Here is a 15,036-nt window from a genome sequence, read left to right as displayed (position 1 = left end):
TGATATCTGTAAACGGGTAATGCGAGACCATGAGAGCTCAGGTTAGAACTTCCATTCAGACAAAGAGATGATGGCTTATCTTTAGGTGTGTCTAGTTTAGGGATCTTTTCTTCAACAGCACATGATTAGCATTTTTCAATATTTCATCATTTTTATGCTGAGGGTTGGCTTTATGATCAAAGCAATGCAAAGTATTATACGAGGACTAGGCTATTGCTCCCGCAAAATCAGAAGTCCTGGTATAATACCCCAGATATCATCACGCAAATTGTGCTAGTATGTCAGAAATAGGAAGTCTTACAAACAAGATTTCGAGGGTTACCCATATATCCGAGAGATGTTCCCCACGAGATAAGAAAGTATTTGATATTTAGGTTTATATCTTGAAAACAATCTACTAAATTAGTAAAATCTACTGGCATATCATCAATGAGACCGTTTATCACTTTTGACTTTTCATATCTTTAGCATGCTATGATAATCCACTGATGTACTATCATTTCTTCTTTTTCACAACAAAACTCATTTTTGATTTTCTCAATGTTTTAGGATTTTTGGATTTTATCATGTTTTTTTCTTTTTCAAATTTTCGAAATTTCTAAAATTTTTACTCCCCCTAAAATCAAAATTATGTTTCAAATTTTGATTTTCAAGGAAAATTTGAAAACAGACTGTATAAATAAACTGACAAACTGATTCGAATTGCTTCAATTCGCCATCCACTTGGCATAAACAATCAGAACTCCCCCTGACAACAAAATATTTTCCCATTATGATTTCCAAAACACTTAAGTTTGTTTTAATCAAAATGGTTTTTCCGGAAAATAAATTTTGTTGGTTTCATAAACCACTTGTATGATAGGGGATAAACTCATCATTTTGTTTTCTTAACAATTTGTATGAAAGTTAAATCAAGTTCAACTTAATGACCTTGATTAACCACTTGTAAGTGAAAACCCCTTCTTTCAACCACTTGAAGGTTCACTTTTCTTTTCTTTCACCACTTGTACAAACTATCATTTGACATTTTCAAGAATACTACCAATTGTAGGTCGAAATATCACAGTTGTGAATTTCTCAAGAAAGATGCCGATTCCTACACCCCAATTACCAACCTGGGAGTTCCGGCAAATCAGGATTTTAAGTAGAAAACGCTATCACCCAAGCCTGACCAGTCTTGGGTGATTGTTCATCATCATTAACCCACCATCTTTTTGATTTATAAAACTCTTTTGCTCCTTTCACATTCCCATCGACCATCTTCCGAAAAATATGTTTCACTTTTCCATTGAAAACTTTTCAGCCTCAAATTCTTCCTTACCAGGGAAGAATTGATTTGAGATTTCAATCTTTCCAACTTTTAACTTCAAGTTTTCTTTTGACAATGGCGGAAATTTTTCATCGTTCATTTCTGGAACGGAATTCTCATCATTTTTCACAACAAATGACTCCTCTGACTTTGACGAGTCAGATTCATTATCAGAACTACTCTCTGATTTAACAACCCATTTCTGTTTGTTCAAAATTATTTTTCTTTTGTAAAAACGTTTCGAACTTTCACCAACTTCAAAAGTTGAATTTTTGAACACTTTGAATTTTTCTATTGGTTGTTTAGTTTTATCAACACATCTTTCTTTCGTCTTTGAGTTAGAAGAAACTCCCTGTTTTGTGTTGTTGGGCTTTGGGCAGTTCCAAGCAACATGTCCAACTTCTTGACATTTGAAACAGGTTCTTCTGTCAACTCTTGGTGCAGATTTCTTCAACATATTCTTTTTCTTCTCAGCAAGAAACTCTTTGTTTGACTGTCTCCAGAATGGTTTCTTCTCTTCTTCTTTAGAACTTGTACCTGAAACAAATTTAGTGTTTGGTTTATAAGTTTTCTCATTTTTATAATTTTCAGGGGGAATGAAACCTAAACCCTACTTTTTGAAATACCTGTTATGGTCTGGTTTCTTTTGAAAACCAGAACCAGAACTGTAACCTTTTTTCTTCTTCAATCTCTGTTGAACTCTTGAAGTGTATCTTTTAGGGTTTTCAGTAAGATTTACATCTTTTATTTCAGAAATATTAATTTCTGTTAATTTGAAAACCTTGTTGATCATTTCAGTTTTGACACTTCTTATTGGAAATTCTTCATCAGAAAATAATTTGTCAGAATCATTCAGAGTATATGCTACTTTGAATGTTTCGTCATTCAAATTATCTTTCGACATCAGAAATTCTTTATTGTAAACTCGTTTGACCGGTGAACTCGGACTACTGTGTGACAACCGGTACTTAACGGCTTCTAATTACGCGATTAGCAAATGTTTATGGCGACAATAAACAAAGTTTAAGGCGCGAATTAACTTAATTAGGCTTTTGGAATGCCTGTGAACGCCTATCTAATCTTACAGTGCGCGTATGGTGGTTTTCGGGAGATCTGCTAAGCATCAAGTGATAACGAACTGACACCGTACAAAATACTGACACTGCCGACAAATACGAATTTTATACGTATAATTTAAACCTATGGATTTCATTTTTGCGAAATTTTTATGCTTTCGAATGACACAAAGCGCAAACGAGAGCGAAAAAAAACGTGGAAATCAGAACACACTGTCAATCAATAACGAAACGGAAGCACCGCAGTCGAGTTACGTTGCAATGTTAATATATTATGATATATCTAACTTCGTTATCAATTTTTATTATTTGCAGTTGAAAACGGATCGAGAAACGGATTTCAAAACGACAAACTACGCATTTTACGCGTTTTTAACGCAACCGATAAAAATGCGCGTCGAATATCGATTTCTGACATAATTTTTGGGAATTTCAACTTATCATTATATTTTATGACGTTTTACGATAATCAGGTTCAATAACGGGCTTCGGAATTGCTATTGGGCTACACGAACAATTAGACACGCGATAATGGGCCTTGGGCCCAAGCCCACTTAGAAAGACCTGGGTATAAATTGAGTAGTAAAACCCTAAACACCCCATTTTTCCTTCAAACAAACCTGCGCACACAAGCACAGTGCTTATCCCTTCTCTCTGATTATACACGCACACACAGACAAGATACAAATTAAGTTTCTTTGAAAAGTTCATGAAGATTTACAACAAACACAGCCAAACAACAGAAGCTCTCACTCTCTCCCTCTCGATCTCATCACCGGCGCCGACTGTCGGCGGTGTTCCGGCCAAGTGACACATTCGAACACCGACACCCCCATAACCATCATACCCTCATCTCCCTCTCTTGAAGACCGGCCGACCACCATAGCGCAGTGGCGGTGCACAACGACGACGTTCAGCTCCTGTGGTGGAGGGGGTGGGGTTCTGCAACATCAACGGCAGCCGCACACCGGCGACTAGGGGTGGTTATGGATCCGTTGTCCGACGGCTAGAAAGGAGTGCAGGTAGAAGACGGTAACAGTGGCGGTTTTAGGGCCCGAGACAGCGGTAACAGTGGTGGTTACAGGTGTTCGACTCAGCTCCGGCGGCTGTGGGTCATCTCGGTCAGGTTCAGCTCTGTTTTCGGTTCAGCTCAAGGAGGTTAGTTCAAGTTTGGGTTAGTTTACTCCGATTTCGGGTTGGATTTTGGTCTTGATTCTACTCAGATACAGAATTTGTGAAGTGAAGGTGCTGTTGGTTTGAGTTCACAAGAAAAAAAAACCAGTATGTTCTTGGTTCGAGCCCGGGGTATAATGTACTAGTTTCTTGTTATGGCTCGGTTCACATGTTCGGTTTAGGTTCGTTCAGCCGTAGTCGAATCAGTCAGCCAACAAAAGTCAAACCCGGTTGACTCGGTCAACACCCGAGTCAATTCAGGTCAACAGCGGTCAAACGGGTCAACGACAGTCAACTGCAGGCCCGGTAAAGTTTATTGGCGCGGATTTTTCGTCTTATCATTTAGATAGTTTAAATTTCTACGCGAACCGAGCTCGAACCTTTAGCGATTACATAACGTTTATGCATTAGTGATTCTTTATATATATTTTGACTAAAACTATATATCGTTATTACATTGCGTTGAAATATTATTTGATTGTGAGTTTTTGACAAAATAACGACAACTTGTGTTGTCGGGGTTATTCCAAAAACAGAGGAAACTCTGTCCGTTTCTCGTAAAAATCCGAAACTAGAAACGTATTTTTATTCCAAAAACGACACTTATAAAAAAATTCGAGTTTTCTTATAAGATCAAATATGAAGTGTATTACTTATTTTGGCGACGTTTACGAGTTAACGAAAACTCATATGAAATAAATGTTACCTACGTTTATTTTAAACCACTAACACTCGAACCTTATTTTATTTATTTCAAACGCCCAAAATTTGGACATATTTTATAAAATAAATATAATGTTTTATATTTATTCCTAACGTCAACTATTAGGAAATCGTATTTCAAAAGTCTAGTGTTCGGAAAATATACAACATAAATATAATTATTTATATTTATTTTGAGTGTCGCGACTTCGAATATTCTTATAAAAATTATTCGTTACAAACGTCTAAACTAAACACAACACGTATCGCTATCCACCTACGTATTCCTATTCACGACAAATAACACGACGCCGTAAGTATATTTATATTTAAATATATAAATATATATATATATTAAACCATTCGAAAGCTAAGTCGTTTTCGGGACTTAGTTTTATCCCAGTCATAAACGGGATCAACTAACAATAGTTTGGTTATTTCAAACAAAAGTAGTAACACCTTCCTTCGTAGAGTCGTTTTGTTAACGACTTGGTAGAGCTCGGACACGTAGTTTAGCTACGTTTAAATTAGAAACTGATACGTTATTCCCTGTTAGGAATACTATAGATGCACGCTAGCTAATTCACGTTCTTGGAACGGCACTATGGAATCACACTAAGCTAGTTTTACACAGGAATATCCAGGTGAGTTCATAACCCCCACTTTTTACTGTTTTACATTTTTATAAATGTTTTCGGGGGTGGAAAGACATGCAAGTTTTGCAAAAATAAACAACTTTTCGATGAACGAAAACTCATATTTCTAAACAGTGTTGCGAATGAATTTCAAAGAACTTAAATGGTTTACGAATGATTTCGATCAAACATACCGGTTTAACAAAACGCACGCATATTTACGAAACGTGCATGATTTTCTAATGGGTACGGGCGACACAGTCGAGGTGATTCGACACAGTCGAGGGGATTCGACACAGTCGAGGTGATTCGACACAGTCGAGGTGATTCACACAGTCGAGGTGATTCGACACAGTCGAAGTGATTCACACAGTCGAGGTGATTTGACACAGTCGAGGTGATTCGACACTAAAAACCGTCTACACAGGTTGAGTACTTCCTATGTAGCCGCCTACATTAATGTCCTCGCGAAACATTAACGATCAACCTGTTCATAGACGCTTTACATGCCCATTTACAACACTAAAACTTTCATATATTCATGAGATTCATTTGATGGAAACTCACAAATAGATGGATTTACAAACTTTGATAACGTTTTTCAAATTATGCCTAAGTAAGAGGACGCGCTGATCCTGCTTACAAAGGTTCGTTTGGGCTCGGCCCATTCTCTCTCGTGCAATGCACAAACACTCTCGTGGGCTAGACTCACAGTTCTCATATATCATGCCAAGAAAATGCTTTTACTATATTTTCTCAAAAACTTTAAAACCGGTTATCACAAAAATTATTTTTAAATCTTTTCAAGACAAACTATGAACTCGCTCAACTTTATGTTGACTTTTTCGCATGTTCTTTCTTAGGTTGCATTTTTCGAAACTACAGAACGGTTGGAGTAGGAGAACCCGTGGGATTTCGAGTACTTAGCGGCGTTCATTTTCTAGAAGTCTTAGCTTATTTGCTTCCGCTGTGCAATGAAGATACCGGTCCAGATACCGGTCCAGTCACTCCAGCTCTGAAATTTCGGGGTGTGACAGATTGGTATCAGAGCTATAGGTTTCAGCGAATTAGGTTTCTGTAGAGATACCTAGGCTTTAACCTCACTTTCCTCTGGGGACTTAGATATCAAGAATTGAACGCACACAGAACGCCCAAGACTCGAATATGGGTTCCAACCGTTGCCAAAAACAATTAGTCAACAATTTTGGTTTTAAACAAACATGAGTGGTGTGTTGATACACGGTTCACGAAACAGATTCATACATTAAGCAAAACTTTGAGAGTTTTGGATAACATGCATTTAGGACCGTTGGAAAGCTTATGTCGAAACTCATTAAAGGTCCTCACTTAGAAACCGTGACTAACAACTCGGGCAAACGCCATTATCTATGTTGTCTATGCTATTCTAATTACTTGAACAGGTAATCTACGCGGAACGAAACACTAGCGCACGAGAATACATGGAACTCAAATTATACGTCCACAGATGTCAGAGCACATCACATTCTACGCGGAACAAAACGCTAGTGCACAAGTATACGCGAAACTTAAGCCATACGTCAGCGGACGTCAGAGTACATCACACACGACTTTCGAGGCAAGGCCTCGGGGAAAACACAAATAGACACGACAACAATGATGCTAATTTCGTCAGCGGGAGAACTACTGATCGAAAAGCAGCAATATGCCACGTGATCCTGCAAACGACATGAAACACGCTGAGGTACGTTTAAACAAGATTTCACAATGGTCGATACTTAGTCTGAAGAGACTCACAATTGTTGGCGCTGCAAAAGAAGTCACACGTCTTCGCATCTCCTCTATTTCATTTATGGCGATTACGCTATGTTCGACATTCCATGGTAATGTCAACTAACAAACGGTTATCATGTGGAAATTACAGGTAAAGTCCTTAAATTTCTTTTGTTGAAATTCTGACTTTTGCATATAGTGAGTAGATTTTCGTATTTCTACTCCCCCTAATGGTCATTGCACCATGAAGATTTTATTTCATGATAGCGAACACTCAATTGTTTCATTTTTTTTTTGACAAATTCATCTGATACGCATGCATTGTTTGTTGCGCATGTGGTTTCACTCCAAATTGATGCTTTATCAAAGTCCAAATATTCTTTCACTATACTTGAGCTTTGCATTGTGATCTAGATGACCCGCCTTATCGCAAAGTGTTGACTCTTTGATACCGAGTCGACAGATTTCTTGGAAAACTCATTTTCTTTTGAGTGGTATCCATGGTTTTTCGTTGTAACCATGTCGAAATTTCGTATCCATACATCCATTCATTGTTGGAATGTGACTAAACCAAGTTCAATTGTTTGAACTTGCTCGTAATATACATTCAATTCAGGGTTCCATATGATGGATTGAGGCCATCATATTCAACTTAATCCCAACAAGCACTTCATTTGTTTTGAACTATAACTTGCTTGTTTGGTCTTTAACTTTATTGAATCGTTTCTTTGATCGCGGTCACCTTGTGGTGGCGTCTTTCACAAGTTTGAAGCTTGCGCTAATCTCGTTGCTCACATCATGTACGGATTTAATTATTTATTTATTTTTTTATTGATATTAAATCCGCTTTGTTGGTTTATCATATTACAGCAATCTTAACACAATCGCGTGTTAAGATAACGGTACACAAGTTCATGTCATATTTCGGTGTGCCTCTCAACGGATCTTTCATAATCGAGCGGACATTTTGGTGATATTCATTGCTTTTCATCTTTACTCGAAAACATTGTTTATTTGTTTCGTTTTCAGTTGAAAATCCTATGAGATTTGTTTGAAATAAATATTCAGATTTACTCCGATGAACCTTTCATTTGACTTAAACATGGTAAACTTGTTTGCTCACCGCTATTATTGAATTATTTCAATCACTACGACACCTTGTGGTGTCGGTATAAACTTGTAGCTTGTGCTAATCACGATCAGCCGTTTCATGCGGAACTATTTATGCTTTTCGTTTGACACATCGTTTAAATAGTCTTAATGCAATTATGTATTAAGACGATGATACACCCGGTTCGGTTTTATTTCGTTTCGGTGTATCCTTGCAGCTCAATAATGTCAACACGTTGATTTGATTCATTTATTGGTTCGATAGTTGACAAATCATTTCTGTGATTCTATTTATTTGGATTTGTTGAATTCGAGTTTCATTCATACAACAACCAACACAAGTTTCTGTTGGTAGTGAAGTCTATTGTTTCAAAAATTGATTTGCATATTGTGAATGTTCATTTGGAATTCCATTGGTTGAATTTCCTCTTTTGTTGAACCCAGTAAACCTAGTCACATTGGTGATAGTATCACAACATCTCGTTCACTTGACATCGATTTTCAGAACAAACTCAGTTAAACCGTTGGGTTCCTATTGATGCAAAATGTTCTTGCAATCTCGTAATCTGAACAATTTTTTGTTCAATTACACGATCATTCACTTTGGTATTATTCGGACTTACCTAGGAACGTCATAACTCTAAGGAGATAACATAGAAAATTTCGAGGACGAAATTTCTGCAACAGGGGGAGAATGTGACAACCGGTACTTAACGGCTTCTAATTACGCGATTAGCAAATGTTTATGGCGACAATAAACAAAGTTTAAGGCGCGAATTAACTTAATTAGGCTTTTGGAAAGCCTGTGAACGCCTATCTAATCTTACAGTGCGCGTATGGTGGTTTTCTGGAGATCTGCTAAGCATCAAGTGATAACGAACTGACACCGTACAAAATACTGACAATGCCGACAAATACGAATTTTATACGTATAATTTAAACCTATGGATTTCATTTTTCCGAAATTTTTATGCTTTCGAATGACACAAAGCGCAAACGAGAGCGAAAAAAAACGCGGAAATCAGAACACACTGTCAATCAACAACGAAACGGAAGCACCGCAGTCGAGTTACGTTGCAATGTTAATATATTATGATATATCTAACTTCGTTATCAATTTTTATTATTTGCAGTTGAAAACGGATCGAGAAACGGATTTCAAAACGAGAAACTACGCATTTTACGCGTTTTTAACGCAACCGATAAAAATGTGCGTCGAATATCGATTTCTGACATAATTTTCGGGAATTTCAACTTATCATTATATTTTATGACGTTTTACGATAATCAGGTTCAATAACGGGCTTCGGAATTGCTATTGGGCTACACGAACAATTAGACACGCGATAATAGGCCTTGGGCCCAAGCCCACTTAGAAAGACCTGGGTATAAATTGAGTAGTAAAACCCTAAACACCCTATTTTTCCTTCAAACAAACCTGCGCACACAAGCACAGTGCTTATCCCTTCTCTCTGATTATACACGCACACACAGACAAGATACAAATTAAGTTTCTTTGAAAAGTTCATGAAGATTTACAACAAACACAGCCAAACAACAGAAGCTCTCACTCTCTCCCTCTCGATCTCATCACCGGCGCCGACTGTCGACGGTGTTCCGGCCAGGTGACACATTCGAACACCGACACCCCCATAACCATCATACCCTCATCTCCCTCTCTTGAAGACCGGCCGACCACCATCGCGCAGTGGCGGTGCACAACGACGACGTTCAGCTCCTGTGGTGGAGGGGGTGGGGTTCTGCAACATCAACGGCAGCCGCACACCGGCGACTAGGGGTGGTTATGGATCCGTTGTCCGACGGCTAGAAAGGAGTGCAGGTAGAAGACGGTAACAGTGGCGGTTTTAGGGCCCGAGACAGCGGTAACAGTGGTGGTTACAGGTGTTCGACTCAGCTCCGGCGGCTGTGGGTCATCTCGGTCAGGTTCAGCTTGTTTTCGGTTCAGCTCAAGGAGGTTAGTTCAAGTTTGGGTTAGTTTACTCCGATTTCGGGTTGGATTTTGGTCTTGATTCTACTCAGATACAGAATTTGTGAAGTGAAGGTGCTGTTGGTTTGAGTTCACAGAAAAAAAAAACCAGTATGTTCTTGGTTCGAGCCCGGGGTATAATGTACTAGTTTCTTGTTATGGCTTGGTTCACATGTTCGGTTTAGGTTCGTTCAGCCGTAGTCGAATCAGTCAGCCAACAAAAGTCAAACCCGGTTGACTCGGTCAACATCCGAGTCAACTCAGGTCAACAGCGGTCAAACGGGTCAACGACAGTCAACTGCAGGCCCGGTAAAGTTTATTGGCGCGGATTTTTCGTCTTATCATTTAGATAGTTTAAATTTCTACGCGAACCGAGCTCGAACCTTTAGCGATTACATAACGTTTATGCATTAGTGATTCTTTATATATATTTTGACTAAAACTATATATCGTTATTACATTGCGTTGAAATATTATTTGATTGTGAGTTTTTGACAAAATAACGGCAACTTGTGTTGTCGGGGTTATTCCAAAAACAGAGGAAACTCTTTCCGTTTCTCGTAAAAATCCGAAACTAGAAACGTATTTTTATTCCAAAAACGACACTTATAAAAAAATTCGAGTTTTCTTATAAGATCAAATATGAAGTGTATTACTTATTTTGGCGACATTTACGAGTTAACGAAAACTCATATGAAATAAATGTTACCTACATTTATTTTAAACCACTAACACTCGAACCTTATTTTATTTATTTCAAACGCCCAAAATTTGGACATATTTTATAAAATAAATATAATGTTTTATATTTATTCCTAACGTCAACTATTAGGAAATCGTATTTCAAAAGTCTAGTGTTCGGAAAATATACAACATAAATATAATTATTTATATTTATTTTGAGTGTCGCGACTTCGAATATTCTTATAAAATTATTCGTTACAAACGTCTAAACTAAACACAACACGTATCGCTATCCACCTACGTATTCCTATTCACGACAAATAACACGACGCCGTAAGTATATTTATATTTAAATATATAAATATATATATTTTAAACCATTCGAAAGCTAAGTCGTTTTCGGGACTTAGTTTTATCCCGGTCATAAACGGGATCAACTAACAATAGTTTGGTTATTTCAAACAAAAGTAGTAACACCTTCCTTCGTAGAGTCGTTTTGTTAACGACTTGGTAGAGCTCGGACACGTAGTTTAGCTACGTTTAAATTAGAAACTGATACGTTATTCCCTGTTAGGAATACTATAGATGCACGCTAGCTAATTCATGTTCTTGGAACGGCACTACGGAATCACACTAAGCTAGTTTTACACAGGAATATCCAGGTGAGTTCATAACCCCCACTTTTTACAGTTTTACATTTTTATAAATGTTTTCGAGGGTGGAAAGACATGCAAGTTTTGCAAAAATAAACAACTTTTCGATGAACGAAAACTCATATTTCTAAACCGTGTTGCGAATGAATTTCAAAGAACTTAAATGGTTTACGAATGATTTCGATCAAACATACCGGTTTTACAAAACGCGCGCATATTTACGAAACGTGCATGATTTTCTAATGGGTACGGGCGACACAGTCGAGGTGATTCGACACAGTCGAGGGGATTCGACACAGTCGAGGTGATTCGACACAGTCGAGGGGATTCGACACAGTCGAGGTGATTCGACACAGTCGAGGTGATTCACACAGTCGAGGTGATTCGACACTGTCTAGGTGATTCACACAGTCGAGGTGATTTGACACAGTCGAGGTGATTCGACACTAAAAACCGTCTACACAGGTTGAGTACTTCCTATGTCGCCGCCTACGTTAATGTCCTCGCGAAACATTAACGATCAACCTGTTCATAGACGCTTTACATGCCCATTTACAACACTAAAACTTTCATATATTCATAAGATTCATTTGATGGAAACTCACAAATACATGGATTTACAAACTTTGGTAACGTTTTTCATATTATGCCTAAGTAAGAGGACGCGCTGATCCTGCTTACAAAGGTTCGTTTGGGCTCGGCCCGTTCTCTCTCGTGCAATGCACAAACACTCTCGTGGGCTAGACTCACAGTTCTCATATATCATGCCAAGAAAATGCTTTTACTATATTTTCTCAAAAACTTTAAAACCGGTTATCAGAAAGATTTATTTTAAATCTTTTCAAGACAAACTATGAACTCGCTCAACTTTATGTTGACTTTTTCGCATGTTCTTTCTCAGGTTGCATTTTTCGAAACTACAGAACGGTTGGAGTAGGAGAACCCATGGGATTTCGAGTACTTAGCGGCGTTCATTTTCTAGAAGTCTTAGCTTATTTGCTTCCGCTGTGCAATGAAGATACCGGTCCAGTCACTCCAGCTCTGAAATTTCGGGGTGTGACATATTGTCTGATGAACTTGAACTTTCAGATTTAGACTCCGACTTTGACTCTTCATCTATATCCACACCTGATCGGCCACTTTCTTTAATAACTCAGACTCATGATCAGTGTCAGACGCTGTGAATGTGACGTCAATGTTGTCTGCTAACTCATCAATGGTTTCAGACTTTAACTTTATGTTGACTGCCTTTTTTAATTGCTCCTCCTTTGGTTTTCTGGGAGAATAACTTTCCCAGATCGGAGGCGGACACTTGTTATACTTGACACTTTGTTTCTTACCAGTATCCTTATCTTCTGTCTTTTTATCTTGAAAAGCTTCAAGACCTGCAACAGTAGGATAAACTCTATCAATCAAATAATCATAAGTTGTATAACTCAACAGCAATCGTTTGATTCTCTCATTTTCAATCTTTTCGAGTTCTAAATCCTGCTTCAGCTTTGCACAATCTTCAGTATACTCATTGATGACCTTCTGCTTCCTCATTAATGTTGAACTCATCATTATTGAAGCAGCTCCCATTTCTAGGTTTGTCTTGTTCAAATTATCAACCGTTCTGTTCAGCACATCATATGATTCTTTTACATACTTCACATCAAACAACAATTTTTCTTTCAACTCTTCTAGTTCACGATACTTCTTGTCTTTCTCCTCACACTCTTTGCATGGTTTCAAACATTTCAGACAAGGTTTCGTGACCTCAACAATCTTTTCAACTTCGACAATCTTTTCAACTTCAACAATTTTTTCAACTTCGACGATTTTTTCAACTTCAACAATTTTTTCAACTAATTTCTCCACTTCAACAATTTTCTCCACCTTCTCAATCACATTTTCAGTCATCGGTTCTTCATCAAATTTTACTTTTACCTTACACTCTTCATCTTCGACCTTCTCTGTTGAATTTTCTTCAACTTTTGCTTTTTCAGCTTCCATTTTTGCCTTTTCTTCAGCAATCCTTCTTGCTTCCAAATCTTCCAATTCTCTCTCCAGTCGAGCAGCCCTTTTCTCTTTCAACATCTCGATTTTATCTGCAAAAAAAAAAAACAAATTAAAACTGAATGAGTCCAAATTTTGTCTAGCTGTATTAATATACTCTTCCTCATCATCTGTATCTTCATCACTTTCTGATGATCTGAAAATCTTCGTTCTTTTTGGCTTAGATTTGACTGCTTCTTCTTCCAAGATTTGAGCAACAAATGCTAAATCAGCCGGAACGTATTTATCCCAGCTAAAACCCTCTGCCACTCTTTCATCATCTTGATTTACAAGATAAGCTTTCTTCTTTACATCTTCAATAGCACGAGATGATGACGGTTGTTGAACAATCTGATGATAAATTGACTTTCGATGATAATCGTTGTTTCCAAACGGATCTTGTCTTCCGGTTGATTCTTTATTTGTACACTCTCATTTAAAATGCCCCGTTTCTCTGCAACGAAAACAAGTAACCTTTGATTTATCAAACCCTAACGGAGATGTAGCAGCATCACGAATATCATCTCTTCCGGTGATTTGTTTGAATTTTTCTGCTCTTCTTACAGCACTAGCTAAACACCACTTAAGGTCCTTCAGCTCAAGTTCCTCAGGATCAATATGGTCATAATCCTCCTTAGTAAGCATCGGATTTCCAATTCTTCCTGAGACTAGGCTTTCATAAGATTCTAACATAGTAACAAGTGATGCCATGTGTTGTTTAGCCATTTCTGGAGAAAGATTTTGACCATTTTGTATGTTCAATGTAACATTGCATTGCAGATTTGTTGAACTCTGTCGTTGAGACCTTGGTGTTGAGAAATTTGGATCAAAGCTTGAATAAGATGAAGAGTATCCACCACTCTGAGTTGTAGTGCTAACATTTGTTCCGAAAATACCATCAGCACTGAATGCAGTCTGAATCTTTGGGCTCGGAGTAGTCTCAACTCTGCTTCCTCTATACTATAAACTATCATCTTGTTGAGCATTTGGATTATTCATGATAGCAGTTTTCTGAACATCCAATTCATGTTCTTCGATCTTCTGGATGAACTTACACAAATTCATGCTTTCAGATTTTCTCATATGTTTTAAAATCAACAGATAAGTTCCCCATTTATCTTGTGGTAATGCATCAGATAGCTTATCAACCCATTCATCATCTTCCTTTTTGATCTCTAATCTTTTCATTTCCTGGACAAGATGACAATATCTATCGATAGTCCTCTTAGTCATTTCACCTTTATAAGCTGTAAACATTTCAAAAGATTTCTTTAGTAATGCACATTTATTTTTTATCATATCAGCACTTCCCTTAAACTTGTTACACAACTCTAACCAAATTGATCTAGCAGTATTCTCATGTTGAAGCAAAACAAAGATATCTTCTTTTACCGCTTATTGAATAATGCTAATCATCATTTTCTCACTTGTGTATTTTAATTTCTCATCTGCTGAATAATCACTCAAAGATTTTTCACTTCCACATTCATCTTTTGGGTTAACGTAATCTTTGTCCAATGAAACCCATGCATCAAACTTATAGGCTTGCACCCATGTTTCAAAACGGTTTTGCCATCCTTTGAAATCCTCAATGTATATAAGCTTTGGAGGCTTTTGAGACGTTCCCATTTCATTTTTGATTTCCACAATTTCGGCAGCTGTAATTGGAGCAACTGGGGTAGCAAACGCATTGTAAAACTCTTCTTCCATATTTCGGTAAAAATTTCACAATATCTCAAAGTTCTGGAACGAAATGGTATTTCAAACGAACTGGAACTTGGCGCGAAATGACCTATTCAAGCGAAATGGAAAACCAAACTTCAATCCGTGCGAAATGAAGTTACTTTCAAACGAAATGGGCTGATTCTGTCCAATACGTGCGAAATGGAGATCAAACTCAAACGATCTGGCAAACTAA

The 15,036-nt window shown here is 37.6% G+C and overlaps 1 protein-coding gene across 1 annotated transcript; it reads right to left on the bottom strand.

Moving 5' to 3' along the window:
- Nucleotides 1–1,277: 1,277 nt before the first annotated feature.
- On the bottom strand, nucleotides 1,278–14,828 carry LOC110918914. The gene is made up of 4 exons (XM_022163193.1): nucleotides 14,546–14,828; nucleotides 14,087–14,365; nucleotides 13,011–13,171; nucleotides 1,278–1,511 (listed from the first exon to the last, which is right to left on the bottom strand). The coding sequence occupies exons 1-4, from the start codon at nucleotides 14,826–14,828 to the stop codon at nucleotides 1,278–1,280; spliced, it is 957 nt and encodes a 318-aa protein (XP_022018885.1).
- Nucleotides 14,829–15,036: the final 208 nt, after the last annotated feature.

Source organism: Helianthus annuus, chromosome 16 (genome assembly GCF_002127325.2).
Source record: "Helianthus annuus cultivar XRQ/B chromosome 16, HanXRQr2.0-SUNRISE, whole genome shotgun sequence".
In the NCBI taxonomy this organism is placed as follows: Eukaryota; Viridiplantae; Streptophyta; class Magnoliopsida; order Asterales; family Asteraceae; genus Helianthus; species Helianthus annuus.
The sequence above is the reverse complement of the archived record's forward strand: the minus strand, read 5'-3'. Positions and strand labels throughout refer to the sequence as shown.

Excerpts from the sequence above, each read along its gene's own strand:
- LOC110918914 (XM_022163193.1), bottom strand. The coding sequence starts at position 14,828 with ATGGAAGAAGAGTTTTACAATGCGTTTGCTACCCCAGTTGCTCCAATT. Across the intron at positions 14,366-14,545 it reads TGAGAAATTAAAATACACAA|CTTATAAAGGTGAAATGACT; the intron begins GTGAGAAAATGA and ends AAATGTTTACAG. Across the intron at positions 1,512-13,010 it reads TCGAAGATGAAGAGTGTAAG|AAATGGGTTGTTAAATCAGA; the intron begins GTAAAAGTAAAA and ends TTGAACAAACAG.